Source organism: Bos taurus, chromosome 19 (assembly GCF_002263795.3).
Source record: "Bos taurus isolate L1 Dominette 01449 registration number 42190680 breed Hereford chromosome 19, ARS-UCD2.0, whole genome shotgun sequence".
Taxonomy (NCBI): domain Eukaryota; kingdom Metazoa; phylum Chordata; class Mammalia; order Artiodactyla; family Bovidae; genus Bos; species Bos taurus.
Window position 1 is genome coordinate 33,169,262 of NC_037346.1, and position 15,551 is coordinate 33,184,812.

The window sequence follows — 15,551 nt, forward strand, 5'->3', positions numbered from 1 at the left end:
CTAATGAGAGCTGGTCCCATGCCGGGTATGTCACCGGTGGTCTGCTTGCAATTGGGGATTGAAACACAGGGTTTCACGTTCGCCCCCAGCACACAGCAGCATTCAGGGCCCTGAAGACCTCAGCACGTGTGGGAACAGCTGCTGACAGAGAAGTGGGCTGGCGGTATCCTGCAAGGGAGAAGGGTCTTCCTTTAAGAGAAAAGTGGACTAAGAGATAGGGCCCCGCATTATGCGTGCATGTGCCTTCCGCGTTCTCTTGGGGCCAGCTCTTCAGGGACGCCCTCAACTCCTCTGAGCACAGGAGTGGTCTGGCCCCTTGGCAACCTTATCAAGAACTTAGGAGAGAAAAACTCCTGATTGCTTCCTCCCTACACCCAGCTCTTCTGGCTCTTCTCAAAGTGCGGTCCCTGAGCAGAGCCACCTGGCAACATGGGATCCCTGGAAACTCATTACAAAGGCAGCTGGTCCCAGTTTCTTTACTGAGTCAGAAACTCTGAGGGTGGTGCTCGGTGGTCTGTCCCTTGACGAGCTCTCCTGGGGACTCTGATGCCGGCTCCAGTTTGAGAACCGCTGGAGGACGTACATCGTGTCCCATCCCTGGGTCCTGGCATCACCTCCGTCCCTGACAGTACTCCACGGGTCTTTGCTCCCAGGACCTACAGTCGCCCAGTTTGCCCCCAAGGAACCCAAGCACCAGCAGGTCTAATTCCTCACTTCTGGGCCCCAGTTCTTGAGCTGCTGGAGCAAAACCTCATGGAAGCAGGATGCTGCACCAAGCTCCTGTCTCCCACCTGCAGAGGGCTCTGGTCATGCCCGTCCTGCTGGGCTCCCCTCCAGCTGCCCAGAGAGCTCCCTTTCCTTCCCCCAGTTCTGGTCCTACTTCCTCTCTCTCCACAAGCCCCTGCCCTGCCTTCCAGGCATCTTAGCAGGTAGTTACTCACCCAGCTTTTCTTCCATCTGCAAACTATTTATGTCTTTCCTCTTCCTTTCCCAAATCAGAGCCAGAGTCTCCCTGAGGCTAGTCTGAGACTCATCCCTCCAGTGACATCCTAGTGGTGGGACGTGGCTTAGGTGTGCTTCTTCTCCTGTGCCCTTCCTGGCCAACTCCTCTCCCTACATTCAAGGACAAACAGCACCAGCATAACATTTTCAAATAAAATTTTTTACTTTTATTGACCATCTATATTCTCTAAGGAGAAGAAGGCGACAGAGGATGAGATGGTTGGAAGGTACCACCGACTCAATGGGCATGAACTTGGGGGAATTCCAGGAGATGGTGAGGGACAGGGAGGCCTGGCATGCTGCAGTCCATGGGGTCTCAAAGAGTCAGACATGACTTGGCGACTGAACAACAACATGTTCTCTAAAGCAGTGCAGACCTGGGTTTGAATTCTGACTGTCAAGGAAGCACTAGCCAAACTCTGTGTTTTTTAAAAAACATCAGTTTCTTCTGTTCTAAAAAGGACTATCAAAACATTTTTGCATGATTATTAAGAAAAGGCTTCAATATTATAAGTGTAAAATGCATTGCAGCAATAAGAGCTTGACATTGTGGATAAAAATATTTTATCCATGAATTAGATGTTTTTACTTAAACATTTATATAATCTGAAAGATCTTTAATTTTAACTTCAAATCTTACAATAGAAGAAACTGAAGTGAATGTTCAAAGAAAAATCATGATGAGAATTTTGTAATTCCTGGTTTGATGGTGAGAAAAGTCCAATGCGTCTCAAGTTACCAACATTAGATGCTTAAATATAAAAGAACAACCAAAAGGCTAGATTCCTGGGTTCCCTCTAAATAAATGCTCCAGCTCACTTGTAACAAACCACCACCAAGAAGGAACTGCCCCGAGCCAACCAGCCACCAGCCAACTCGATTCCCTGCAGACTGATTTCCTGGAGGTCACCTGTAGCTTCCATGTTAACATGCCCCGCTGGCATCTTAGTGCTCTAGTTCCTGAGCACCTGCCGTGCACGGGGGTCCACACAGTTTTCATTTAGCACATTTATGCTGAGCTCCTCCACTGGCCACCAGTGGACAACCAGCCCTTGAGGAGATCCCAGGCCAGGACAGCAGCATCGGGCTCAAGTAGTCAGACTAGGAGAAACACGAGATGGACACCTATCCAGCTGGTGGGAGGCAAGGGAAGAAGAGGAGCTGAGCAATGAAGGGAAGGGGGGGATGCTCCAGGCAGAAGAGCACCTGCCAACAAACAGTACAAACGAGATGCACGGTCGCAGTCCCAGGGTATTGCAGTCACATGGAGGATGGCGAGGGAGGCATTGAGGAAAGCTTCCTCAGGGAGGACACACCTAAACCAAGTCTTAAGGGAGACTCGTTATCTGTTAAGGAGGTGAAGGAAGATACTGCAGTGTGTGCAAAGGCACAGGAGACAGCATCTCGGGACAGGAGGAAGTAACACAGGATGATGACAGCGTCGCACGTGGGGGAAGCAACGCATGTTGAGTAGTTTTTTGTTTTGTTCTTTAATTTTTTTAAATTTAAACTGGGTCTCTGTTGCTGCATGAGGGCTTTCTGATTGCAACAAGTGAGGGCTACTCTTCATCTTGGTGCATGGGCTTCTCACTGTGGTGGATTCTCTTGTTACAGCATGGGCTCAGTAGTTGTGGCACACCGGCTCAGTTGCTTTGCGGCGTGTGGCATCTTCCCAGACCAGGATCGAACCCATGTCCTTCGCGTTGGCAGGTGGATTCTTATCCACTGTGCCACCTGGGAAGCCCCCATGTTGAGTAGTTTGGACAGAAAGGGATATAAGTCACTGAATCCTCTGTGTGTGAATGTGTGTGTGTGTGGTGTGTAAGTATTTCCCCTTTAGTTAGAAAGAAGTTAAAAAGAAGGCTGTTGTGATGTAATAACTGGGGTGAAAACGACAACAATGTGTGTCCAGCAAGGATCCATGTTTCAAGTCACATTCGTAGCTGGGCTTTCAGGTCAGACAGACTTGAGTGTGAATCCCTGCCTGGCCCATCACTAACATGTCCCAGAGTCCATATGCTCAGCTGTGAACTCAGGCCAGAAGTGAGACTGACCTCACAGCTGTTTAAAAGGATGAAGGTGCACCGTACCACCAGACACAGCCCGAGATGGAGCCTGCAGTGAACGCGCACAAACGAGCGCCACCCCCTGGGCATCTTCACCAGGACTCACCAGACGCAGGTGCTCCGAGAGCACAGCGGCTCCAGGGTTTCCGGCAGCTCACAGGAAGCAGAGCCCGCGGAGGGCAGGTTGGGGAGGAGGCCTGGAAGAGAGATGTGCTCGTTCGTGGAGTATGAAGCGCCCGCTGGCGGAAGAGAGACTCCTTCCTCAGGAGTGAGGGCCTGCCTCACTCCTTCCCATCTCGACTCGTGTGCCAAGAAGCCAGAACCCCTGTCCACCTTACATCCGGATCACTTCTCAGCGCTGTGTTTGTTCCCTCCAGGCTTGCTCATTGCTTCCGATATAACCGGTAGATTCCCCAGCCGGGTATCCTCCACCCTTGGTGATGTAAACCCGCGACAGGTACAGCATCCCCGTGGGACTCGGAGGCCAGGGGAGCCGATGCATATATGCTGATGTTCACACTACGTGTGCCTGAGTAGAAAGCCGTACATCTCTGATCCAGGAGTGTCACGTCTTCCATTGGCATCCAAGAATCAGTGACAGGTTAACTTTTCAGCTTGTGAATTGGAAAGCAAGACTTGGAGTCATGAGCGTGTGCATGTCTCGTGAAGCCATGAGGATAAATAACATTGCCAAGGCAGAGGTCTGTGCCTGCACCCAGGTGGCAGCGACGAGGAAAGGACTCCGCTAACACAGGAAGCCCCCAGAGGGCGTCCCTGGAGGAGAGCAGTATCCCCATAGGCCAAGGGAGTGCAGTTTTCTTCGAAACAGAGTAGGGAATGGGATCAGATGCTGCTTAAGAGTCAAGGAAGACTGAAAGTGGCCACTGAATTTAGCAACTGGGTCACTGGCAAGAGACAGTGTGTGAGGAATGAATGGACGTAAATACTAGGCATTTCCAAGAAACTTGGCTCAAAAGGAAAGAAGAGAGATGGGGCCTTGGTAACAGAGAGACGGGAGCAACTACAAGTTTCCTTTCTAAACAGATGGAAGAGGGCTTCCTTGGTGGCTCAGTGGTAAAGAATCCACCTGGCAGTGCAGGAGACACGGTTCCACCCCTGAGCTGGGAAGATCCCACATGCCGCGGAGAAACCAGGCCCATGCGGGAGCCCGAGTACCACAACTAGCGAGTAGACCCCACTCTAAGGATCGCCTGGGCCACCTTCCACCAAGATGGTGTTGTCCCAGCCCCATGCCCTCCGGCCAGTCAACGTGCCAACTCCAGCTGCAGTGTGCCTCCAGGTGGAGGGAGCCCACCATCCTTGGGAAGGGGCCAGGTCAGCAGGTTTCCTGGTGGCCACCTTGCCTGTGATCCTGCAGGTTAGAGATGAGAGGCACCGAAGTGTCTCCCAGCTGGGGTCCTCTGGAGATGCCCACACACAAAGGGTGGGGATTAATTTGGAAGATGTCACCCAGCCCTGTGAAACCAGCCTTCAGGAAGACTGAATGCTCTCTGCCAGCAGAGCTGGGCATTCGGGAGCCAGACGTCCAAAGGGAAGAGCAAGCCAGTGAGAGGCACACAGGGCCGTCCTCCAGGGACTGGGGGTTGACCCAGCAGTTACTCACAGAGTGGGACACGTGTATCCTCTCGGAGTTTCTGACACCACCACCCCGATCTTAACTCTCCCAATTCGTGGCACAGTGTTCTCATCCCACACGGAAGAGACATACCGGATGCTCCAGGCTCAGGACACAGCAGACCCCAGCTCTCCTGCCCCACAGCCCATGCTGTCCCAAAGCAGCACCCAGGCCCTGGGTCAGAGGCAAGAGACATGACTGCTGCTCCTCCTGCAGCCCCAACCTGGGACCAGGGCAGTCACCCCAGGCCTCTGGTGGTCCGCGGTCCGGCTGGGGAAGGTCCCCAGGTGCCTGGGCCTTCTCTCTGGCTGGGCTGTCCTGGGCGTTCCAAGCACCGTCTGAGCCAGGGGGTGATCGGGTGCACTAAAGACAGGAGGGTTGGTCTGGCCAGGTGGGGGTGGGGTGGGAGGTAAATGGGAACAGTAGGACATGCAGTCGGGCCTACTTGCAGGCATGCTCCTGCTGCTTTGCATGGGGTATACCCCCAGGACCCTTCTCTGGAGGTGTACTAGCAAAAACAAGAGAAAAGGACTCTTCTTTGCCCCTGGATGGTCCAGCTCCTTTGAGACTGGACTGATGCAGGCTACGGGCTCGGCCTAACACAGCCTTGCACCTGGTTTCTGCACCACCACCGGCCCTCACTGGCCGAGTCTCAAAGGAGTGTCCATCAGAATCAGCCAAGAAGCTAAAAATGCAGATCGCCAGGTCCCACGGCGGAGATTCTCACTGACCGGGTCTGGGGCGAGACCGGGAGTCGGCGTTCTCAACAAGCCCTCGGACGACTTGGGAGCGGATTCTCCGCGGCGCCCACTTTGAGAAACCCGACTCTGGGGCTGAGACCCCAGCCCCGCTCCGCCTCGATTCTCCAAACTTTCAGCATGTCTCCGGGCGCATGTCCCCCCACCCCGCTCCGTAGGTCTCATCCACGCGCGATCGTGTAGCATCTGGGGAACGTGGTGAGGACCAGGAGGGGGCGCAGGGCGGGCGAGCGGAGCCAAGGGGCGGCGAGGCGAGGAGGGGCGCGCCGAGCCCGGAGGCGCGCGTTGGCGGGGCCGGGGGCGGGGCGGCCGGGCCGGGGCGGGGCCGGCGGGCGGCGAGCGCCGGGGGAGCGCGCCCGGGGAGCGCGGAGGAGGAGCGCGGCCAGCGCCCCCGCCCGCCCTCCCGCCCGCGCGCAACAGTTCCCCCAAAGTTGCGCCCGGGAGGCGCGCGCCGGGCGGCCGAGGGGCGGGCGGGCGGCGGCGGGGACGCGGAGAGCGCGGCAGCGGCGGCGGCGGCGGCGGCATGGGCACCCGGCAGACCAAGGGCAGCCTGGCGGAGCGAGCCGGCCCCGGCGCGGCGCCCGGCCCCCGGCGCGAGCGGCCCGACTTCTGGGCGTCGCTGCTGCTGCGCGCCGGGGACAAGGCGGGGCGCGCGGGCGCGGGCGCGGGGCTGCCCCCCTACCACCGGCGCGTCGGCATGGTCCAGGAGCTGCTGCGGATGTTGCACCAGGGCCGGCGGGAGGAGGCGGGGACGCTGCTGCAGCACCTGCGCCAGGTGAGCGCCGGGAGGGGCCGCGGGGGCGCCCCGCCCCTGCCCAGGAGGCCCCGGGGCACCAGGGGCACCGCCCGGGCCCCTTCTCGCGGGGACCGGGCCCGGTCTAGCCGCAGGTGCCTCGGCGCTGCCCCTGAATTTGAGGCCTCGGGGCAGGGCGGAGGAAGGCTGCCCGGAGAGGCCCGGCCGAGGGGGACCTGTTGGAATAACGTCCCCGTTTCTCTCCTCCGCAGGTAGCGGAGGAGGCTGGCCCCGGGCGGTGGGCGGGAGGGGACGCCTGCCTGCGCCAAGGTGCTTCTCTTACCCCCTACCCACTGGCAGTCTCTCCCATCAAGGGTCCTCAAGGAATGCGCAGTTGTCAGCTTCCCCAGGGGGAGTCCAAGGGCACAGCTCTGGGACTGGTGAGATTCCAGCCCCCAGGGGCTTCTCTCGTCGGGAGGCAGCCTGGGTGAGAGGGGGTTCAGGTGGGAGACACGTCTTCTCTCCTCTGACTAACTTTGACCGGAGCTCAGCCTGGAGCCGAGCTGTGGGGCGAGGGAGCTGGCCCGGTTCCCGTGGGACCGGCTGGCCGCAGGGCCTTCCAAGGCTGCCTGCACCCTGCCCTCAGCCTGATCGCCCTGGTTAGGGACTGCCTTGGCACCTCTGGCGGGTCCCCTCTGCTTTGGGTCTCCCTGGAGCCGTTGCTGTCCACTTCTCTTGGGCTTGTTTTCCTTCTTCACTTTTTCATCCCTTCCGTGGATTCTGTCCAGTGGGAGAGAGGCAGGAAGGCGCCCCTCCTGCATCCCTCGGGGTTCTCTTGGCCGACCTTTGCAGGGGAGCTGAGTCAAAGCCCCATATTCTGGCTCAGTGGTGGAATCCAGTGGGGATGGGGAAGGGGCTCTGAGGTGGCCTGTCTGAAGTTCTCCCATCACTGTTGAAAGAGGCCGTCAGAGAGCCTTCCTGGGGGGAGCTTCAGAAATCAATCAGACCCTCATCCCTCCTGGAGTCTGTAGCACCCCCCTACCCCACTGTGTATCTGGTGTGTGGTCACCCTGGAGTGTGTGTTCCCAAGGTGTGTGCGCACAGGGAGAGGGAGGCAGAGGCCTGGGGGCTTGGGAAGCCTGGGGTTTCTGCTCTCCCCTTCACTTTCCCAAACAGCATCCAGAAGGCAACCTGAGAGGCCACTGTTTCCCCAGGTTCCATCTCTGAACTGAATCTTCAGAGAAAGATGACATTCCACACTTAGTAACTTTTTAGTGGTGTGTGTTTCTTTGTCTTTCAAGAACTGAAAGCCAGGGTATGGCCTCTGCGGAAACTGTTTTGCTTTCTATCAGAATAATGGGTTTTCCAGACCATCATATCCATTTGCAACCAGACGGTGAGATGCTTTCTCTGATCGTATGCTGTCTCCCGGCACTGGGGTGGGTGCTGCAGAGGGTACAGGACCATGGAGGGGCTGACGGTGGGGGTCAAGGCACGCCCCCCTGGGGCTGAAAAAGCAGAGTGCAGCCCCTGTTCTCGAGGGCCAGTCAGGGCCAGTCGTTCGGGTGGGGCCTACAGGATGAGTGTGATTCCACATCCTGGAGAACCTGAGCTTCCCCCTGGTTTTTGGAGAGTAGACACATCCCTGTGTCCCCCACAGGCTTCCCTGGTGGCTCAGACAGTAAAGAATCCGCCTGCAATGCGGGAGACCTGGGTTCCATCCTTGGGTCGGAAAGATCCCCTGGAGAAGGGAATAGCTACCCATTCCAATATTCTTGCCTGGAGAATTCCATGGATAGAGGCCTCAGTCCATGGAATCACAGAGACAGACACGACTGAGCGACTAATACTGTCTGTGTCACCCACAGCGTCCCTGAGATAGGGAGCATTTCCTGACAGATGGTGTCTCGTTGGTGTCCTGACACTCTTCTGTCCTGACACAGTGGCACAGCTGATGGGGGTCGGAGGAGGTCAGCCAGGCTTCCCCTTTGCTGCGAAAACAGCAGAATAACTTGCCCTCCTGCTCCAGGCACGTCCTGGGCTCTCGTGACCTCTGGTTGAGGTCTGTGGGCTCTGCAGAGCCAGCAACGGACCTGCCTAAGGTGCAGATCAGGGCCCTCCAGGGAGTGGCTGGGAGCCCTGGGCAGCATGGAATGGGAGCCCCAGTGTCCAAATGTCCGTGGGAAGCAAGAGGTGGTTTTCTAGGACCCTGAGGCTGTTTGGAGGGATGAGGAGCTGCATCTGTGGTGTGCACAGAAGTGGCTCTTTCCCCCAAATCTTGTTTTCCTTTCCAGTTTCCTCCTCTAGGCCGGGGGTGGTGATGTTCAGAAAGCGAATGAGCAGTCACTGAGAGACAGGAAACACCCAGGGCTCCCTAGGGTCGGACCAGCAGGGGCGCATCAGTAACAGGAGGCGGAGGTGGGTGTGCAGAGCTCAGGGCTCGGTCATGCTGGGACACCGTTCCTGCCCCACAGAGCACAAGGGTGGGCATCGGTGAGCAGGTGAACAGGCAGAGGGAACGGGAGCCCAGACGGTCACGGTCACGGCCATCCTCACCTTCTCCTGTGTTTGTCCATGTGTGTGGCTGCCCAGAGCCCCGTGGGAGGGGGCTGGAGGTTGTCCTGGTCTCTATGGGCCGTGAGCTCTTTGTAGCCCTGAACGATCTCTCCACACTCTTCCCAGAACAATGCGCCAACATTCACAGTCCTGCAAGAATGTTGGAGGGTTCACAGACCCCAGGTTCAGAATATACCCCCGTCTGGGACCTCTCCTTCCCCACCTGTGTGACTTGCGACTGGCTCAGGATGTGGAAACAGGGGCCTGGGGACCATGTGTGACAGTCGCAGTGGGCTGAAGGATTGTGGCTGCCGGTGCCTCTGCTTCTGAATCTAGGAGTCTCTCTGGTCTTAGATTTGGGGGAGTTTCCTGACTGGAGACTCTCCAGCCTGTCCCTGCATGTCCCTTGCCCAAGCAGTATAGGGAGGCCTCCTTGGTGTTTAGGATGCTGAGCTGTGCAGTGGGGAGGGAAGCAGGCTCCCAGGAAGCTGCCTGCTGAGGGAAGGAGCCAAGGGGAGTCCCCTTCCCTTGAGGAGGTGTGCCATCTTGAGAAGAGCCTAGGGCCAAGGGTCAGCTCGGGCAGCTTGCATTCTGGTCCTCAGTCTGCTCCCACTTGAGACCCAGCCGATAACCTGTGAGTTGTGTTCCTCGTTTCCCTGAGGGTATCTGAGGTACTGAGCAGACCAGATGCTACAACTGTGTGAGATTGCGTCGGCTCTGCAAACCTAAACCCGTTCTCACGGCAGCAACGGCAAGGAACAAGAGAATCTGCTTGGGGTCTGGCTGGCCTGCTGGCAGGGTCTCGGTCCCCTTTCTCAGGCCGGGCCCGGGAAGTTTTAGATTCTGTCTGTCTGACTAGGGCTCAGTCTGGGCCAGAACTCACTGAAAGTTCAGAAGCAGTGTGGGGCAGTGCTCCGGGAGTTGGGGGGTGAAAGAAGCTAATTGTGGATGAAAGAGGCTGCTCCGGTCCCCTCCTCCAGACCTCCCTCTTCTCCAGGTGTTGCTTCCTAAGTCTTCGGCTCACATTTGCAGTCTTCAAGGTGCCCTGGGAAGAAGGACCCATTAGTCGTGGAGAGAGGGCGAGTGCCAGCCCATGTAGGAGGTGGGGGTCATCTCTTGGGTACAGGGGTTGCTCTGAGTCCCCAGGTCCCAGACTCGGTCGTCTCCCAGCCTCATGGAGCACCAGAGTAGGGGCTCAGTTCCCCCAGCACACGCCAGGCTGAAGTGGCCCATCTCCCAGCTTTTCTGTAAAGAGGATCTGATTGGGTTGGTTTATACGATGCAGCCTTGTTGGGCAGGGCAATTCTAGGGTCAGCCTGATGCTGTGGCTCAGGCCATATGACCAGGGTGACTGGGCTGGCCTCACGCTACACCTGGGAACACAAGCCACCCCCGCAATGCAGAAAAGAGCCCTCAGGAACCTAGGGTGCTGGCTGCCCCAGGGGTCTGGATAAGTCTCCCTGGGGACCCAGAAGCTCGGCAGAAAGATGAGCAAGAGGTTGCCTTTTTCATCTGACAGCCCCCAGAATAATCAGGGAGTTCCCCACCCTTAGCCTTGATCTTATTCTTCTCCACCTGGGATGCACGTCTTCATTTCCATGGAATGCTCCTTATGTTTCCAAGGCCACCCTCCTGGGCCACGTCAGCCCATGGACTCTGAGATTCAGTTGCCCGTTAGGCTATATGGATTTAACCGTCCGTATGTACGTCATTTTTCCCGCTGTCCATTTTGTTAGACTAAGTCCCACATTTCCTGAGAGTGGAGACCCCCACCACCACCTCTGTCCCTGGCAGGCAGTTGACACCCACAGGTTGTGGCGAGCTGCAGTGAGTCGTGCGCCAGGGACACGCTGTCTTGGTGTGTCCCCAGCAAGCCCTTGGGTCTGGGCTGTGCACCCCGGGGCTTATTTGCCAGGCCCATGGGTGTGGTCGAGAGATCTGGCAAGTTTGCTTTCGTTTGGTTGGATTCCCAGGAGCCCTGTCCACAGGGCTTGGCTGTTCCTGGCAGCCCGCCAGGCAGTGGTGTTCTTGGAGAGAGGAGTGGCATGGTGCCCGGGCTCCGTGGGCACCACAGGGACCCCATGGCAGGTGCCGTCTGGGGCCTCCGCTGAGGTGGCAGCACGGAGTGGAGCCTGGCGGGAGGGCCCGGCCTCCACGCTCCTTGTGCTGAATCATGTTGATTCCATCCGCAGAGAGACAGCTTCCTCCCTCTGTAAGCCCTGCTGCTCTCTGGCCAGGCTGGGCATTTCCAGTGGTGCCAAGGCAGGGGGAGCCCCAGACCAGGGCCTGCTCTGCTGGTTTCCAAGGCCAGGGATGCGGCCACCTCTGTGTGGCCAGGAGTGACGCCAGGGCCTGAGGCTGAGCCAGCTGCCCTGACTGCAGGTCTGGTGGGGAGAGACCTCCTTCGGGCTCCCCCTGCACCCGCCAAAACACTCCCCCGACCTCCTGCAGGCAGAAGCCACCTGCAAGAGAGTTTCCAGGTGACTCAGGTCTTGGTCTGGCTTCCCCATCAGGATGCTTGAGGGGTGGGGTCCACATCTGAGGAGATCCCCTCCCCAAAGTGGGGGTCTCAGCCTGCCATCCACTTCCTTCCCCTGGCCTGCCAGCTGTGTCCTATCCACTCTCATTAGGAGAAACAGGGGTTGGGGTGGGGGCAGTGGTCAAAAATGGCAGGCTCCATCGCTGCCCCTGGAAGAGGTGGCTGTCCTAATGAGCACAGTGACCTTGGCCGGCCAGGCAGGGGTGGGGGCTGGCCTTCACAGTGCCTGGCTCTCCTCCCCACCCCACTCGCTGGCCCAAGCGGCGCCCACGTGGCTCTCTGGGAGCATTTCCCAGCCTTCTTTTTTTTTTTTTTTTCAACTTTTATTAGCTCAGACTCCTGGCTGCTGCAGCCATATGGAGTTCTGCCGACGGCTGCTGTTCAGGCGATGTGGCATTTCGATGTTTCTAACTTCATCTTCACCAGTATAGACAAGGAGTCAGGCAGGAGTGGAGAAGGGTAGTGTTCACCTGCAGGGTGGCCTCACGTCAGGCCTGAGGGCTGTGCCCCCAGCCACGGCTGCCCCCGCCCACGCTGTCCTCTGCATCCCAGCTTTTCTCGGCCTCTCCCGCTCCCCCTCCCACCGTCTCCTCTCTGTGTCTCTCCCTTTCCCAGGGTGAGAAGCAGACTTTGCATCTCTGTTGTTCAGATCATCTTGGTCAGCTTCCCAGGGCTGCCCCCACCCCCTAGCCTTCATGGCAGGAAGGCAGCCGGGGACCGTGAGAACAGGAAGGAGTGGGGGTCATTTCGTTGTCTAGTCTGGTAGGGGCCAGCGCCTTGAGTGGGGGAAGTTCTAGGGACATCCCTCCTGCCCGTGCCCTGCTTCCCGGTCCATAAAGCATTTTCTCCTGTTTATTTAGCTCTTTAAATAGTCCTATGAGGTCGACAGGATCTCACTTAAAGTAAGAAATGGTAGGTTTTCTTTTTTAAAAAAAAACAGTGCATCATCATTGTTTTGAACAATGCTGCTTTTGAACTGTGGTGCTGGAGAAGTCTCTTGAGAGTCCCTTGGGCTGCAGGGAGATCCAACCAGTCAATCCTATAGGACATCAACCCTGAATATTCATTGGAAGGACTGATGTTGAAGCTGAAACTCCAATACTTTGGCCACCTGATGTGAAGAGCCAGCCCATTGGAAAAGACCCTGATGCTGGGGAAGATTGAAGACAGGAAGAAAAGGGGACGACAGAGGATGAAATGGTTGGATGGCATCATTAACTCAGTGGACATGAGGTAGAGCAAACTCTGGGAGTTAGTGAAGGACAGGGAAGCCTGGAGTGCTGCAGTCCACGGGGTCACAAAGTTGTCATGACTGAGCAACTGAACAAGACAATTGTTCAAAAATGAGAAAATACAGATGAGCCAAAATAAGACCTCGAAGAGATTTGTCTGTCGTACAGTCTGGTGTCTGCCCCTCCAGGCACTGCTCTAGGCCCCGGGAGGCAGGAGAAACGGGAGTAAAATTGTTCCCCACCTCATGGACAGATTATGAGGATCAGGAAGCCAGCATGTGCTCAGCAGGGCCTCGAAAAAGGGCTCCAAGTTGTGGCAGCCTTCTCTGGGGACCGGGGGCCCCTAACTCTAACTCGCCAGCCCCTTTCCCTTCTCTGGCCTCAGTTTGCCCACCAGCACAGTGAGAGGCTGTGTGGCTGAGGTAACCACTGAGGTTCCTGACTGCCTCACAGCTTCTACCAGGCTCCTGTGGCCTCAGGATGGACCTGTTCATTCACACGTGAGCCAGAGTCCCTGTCATGCTCTGATGTCACTCCCTTGTCCCCAGTTTGTGCAAGAGCTAGGACTGATCCCCACATACAGGCACAAACCTCTCCTCCCTCAGGGCTCCCAAGTGGACCAGCTCCCAGGTGGGGCTTTGTCTCACCTGCCCTGACAGCCCCTGCAAGTGGCCCTGGTACTCAGGCCTGAGCCTCTCCTGCCCACACCCCCTCCTCATGCCCTTGGTCCCCATCTGTCCCCCAGCACATTCTCCAGGTGGCACTTTTTCTTTTCTTTATTTATATCGACTACACTAGGTCTTTGTTGCTGCATGGACTTTTCTCTTGCGGAGAATGGGGTACTCTCTAGTTGCAGCGCTTGGGCTTCTTGTTGCAGTGGCTACTCTCGTTGCAGAGCACGGGCTCTAGAGCACAGGCTCAGTAGCTGTGGTGCACGGGCTTAGTTGCTCTGTGACATGTGGGATCTTCCCAAATCAGGGATCAAACCCACATCTCCTGCATTGGCAGGTGGATTCTTTACCACTGAGCCACCAGGGAAGACCTAACTGGTACTTTTTTCAGTGGCTTATTTGTTAAAATAAGATGTTGAGATGGTGGTGGCCAAGATGAATTAATATTGGAGAAAGAGGAGAGCAGAACCCAGCCTGAAGAGAGAGTGGTTCCTGTAAGGGGCATGTTTCATGAGCTCACTGCCGCTCCATGGAGCGTGGCCACACCCCTGCTCCTGGCAGCCAAGGACTGGAGCTGTGAAGGCCATTCAGTGAGGAGTGCAGAGGGCCCAAGGATGCCGCATCCCCTCAGTTGCCTCCAGGGAGATGTAAGGCCACCCCAGGCCCACACAGTGCCTTTGTGAGAAGTAGGAGACACCTGTCTGGTTGGTGGAGACACAGTCAAAGCTCAGCAAGTTCAACTCCACCCAGACACCCTTGTGCAGTGCACACCCTGCACAGCTGTACTTAGCTACCTTGGTGAAGTCATGCAGAAGTCCAGTCTTTATCAGCTGAAGCCAGTCAGGAGGCTCAGCCTTTCTCCCATGTGGGCCCTCGGGCACAGCCTTCCCATGTCACCTGAAGCAGGTAGCAGTGCAATGCCAGCCAGAATGGGATGATTTCTGCCTCTGAGCCGGATGATTGTCCCCTTCCTCCTCAATTGGGAAGCTGAAGCAATTGGGCACCTTCTTCCAGCCTAACATTCCTGCCTCTCCCAGTGGTGTCAAACAGAGTCAAAGATGCCTTCAGTGAGTCTGGAGTCAGGCCCATAGGACTTAGGAGCACAGGGACCTTCAAGACACCTTCTTTGCTAAGCTCCCATCATCTCCAATCCCCACCCATGTCCTGGGGACCCAGGAATTCCCCTCCAGCTTCCCAGACTGTTTATATCCCTGTCTCTGTGGAAAAGGAAATGGCAACCCACTCTAGTATTCTTGCCTGGAGAATCCCCTGGACAGAGGAGCCTGGCGGGCTGCAGTCCATGGGGTCACAAGAGTCAGACACAACTGAAGTGACTTAGCATGAACGCATTCTGGATGCTCCCGTTTCCTGTAAATAACCTCCATCCACCTCTCCAGATAAAAGAACTCCCTTCAGTTGGGTTTTCCTGGAACGAGCCTGTTTTCTAGACTTCCTGTCATTCCCACTTGCAGACCTCATCCCCATTTTCTCCTGGAGTTGTGGAGTTTTGGGGTAAAAACTCCCACGGGGTTTCCAAGCAGCTGCCAGCCTAGGGACCATCGGGAGGGGAAGGTTCTCGGAGATGGAAACAGACACGGAAGATTCCAAGTTACCCGTTGTGAGAATTCTCACGTCTCCAGAAATCGCCTGCTGGCTGAGAATAGGCGCGGTTAGGCACGGGGAGCTTGATAAAGGTATTTGTGCTGTGACGTGTCTCATTGGGAGGATGATCCATGAGCTAGGGCTCAGACGTGGGGGCACTCTGGGGGGCACGGGGCTCTGGGAGGTGGGGGAAGGCCTGGAATAGGAGAGCGGGCAGTGGGGTGGAATTAGAGAAACAGCTTTTGGAAGACTGGTGGCAGCTGGCCAGGAAACCCAGAGGAGTGGGGGCAGCTGGCTGGGGACGTGCGAGCAGGTGTGTCACACGTGGGCCCTGCTCTGGAGGGAGTCTGGCTGCTGAGGAGAACCTGTGGGCACAACCCAGGGACCCTGGGATGGGAGAGAGCCTGAGACCCTGGCAGGAAGCTCTGGGCCTTCGTGGGCCTGTTGCTTGGGCCCTTTCACTCCACCCACCTCCACCTGCACGGCCGCCCTCCCAGAGTCCCTGGAAAATGAGGACAAACTCTGTGACTCCCGGAGACGGGCGGAACCGCTCCCTCCCCAGGGACGCTGCCCTGGCCCTGCAGTCTCTGGGACTCACCGATACCTCTCGGTGCTGCTGGCTGTGGCCCCAGGTTCTTCCACTTGTGGGGCAGTGAGGCCCCGAGGAGGAGTGGGGTGGGGCGGAGTCTGCCGGCCAGAGCTCCTTCCCTGGTCCACTCCTGCCCTCCCCACTGCCCAGAGAAAAGGCCTTGGGGA

The 15,551-nt window shown here is 57.2% G+C and overlaps 1 protein-coding gene across 1 annotated transcript in view; it reads left to right on the plus strand.

Annotated features, from left to right (window-relative positions):
* Positions 1-5,803: 5,803 nt before the first annotated feature.
* Positions 5,804-15,551, plus strand: part of LRRC75A (leucine rich repeat containing 75A) — a 34,528-nt gene continuing 24,780 nt past the window's right edge. Inside the window, exon 1 of the mRNA XM_002695816.6 lies at positions 5,804-6,237. Within this exon, the coding sequence (XP_002695862.2) occupies positions 5,986-6,237 (252 nt within the window). The 5' untranslated portion in view covers positions 5,804-5,985. The remainder of the gene's footprint in view (positions 6,238-15,551) is intronic.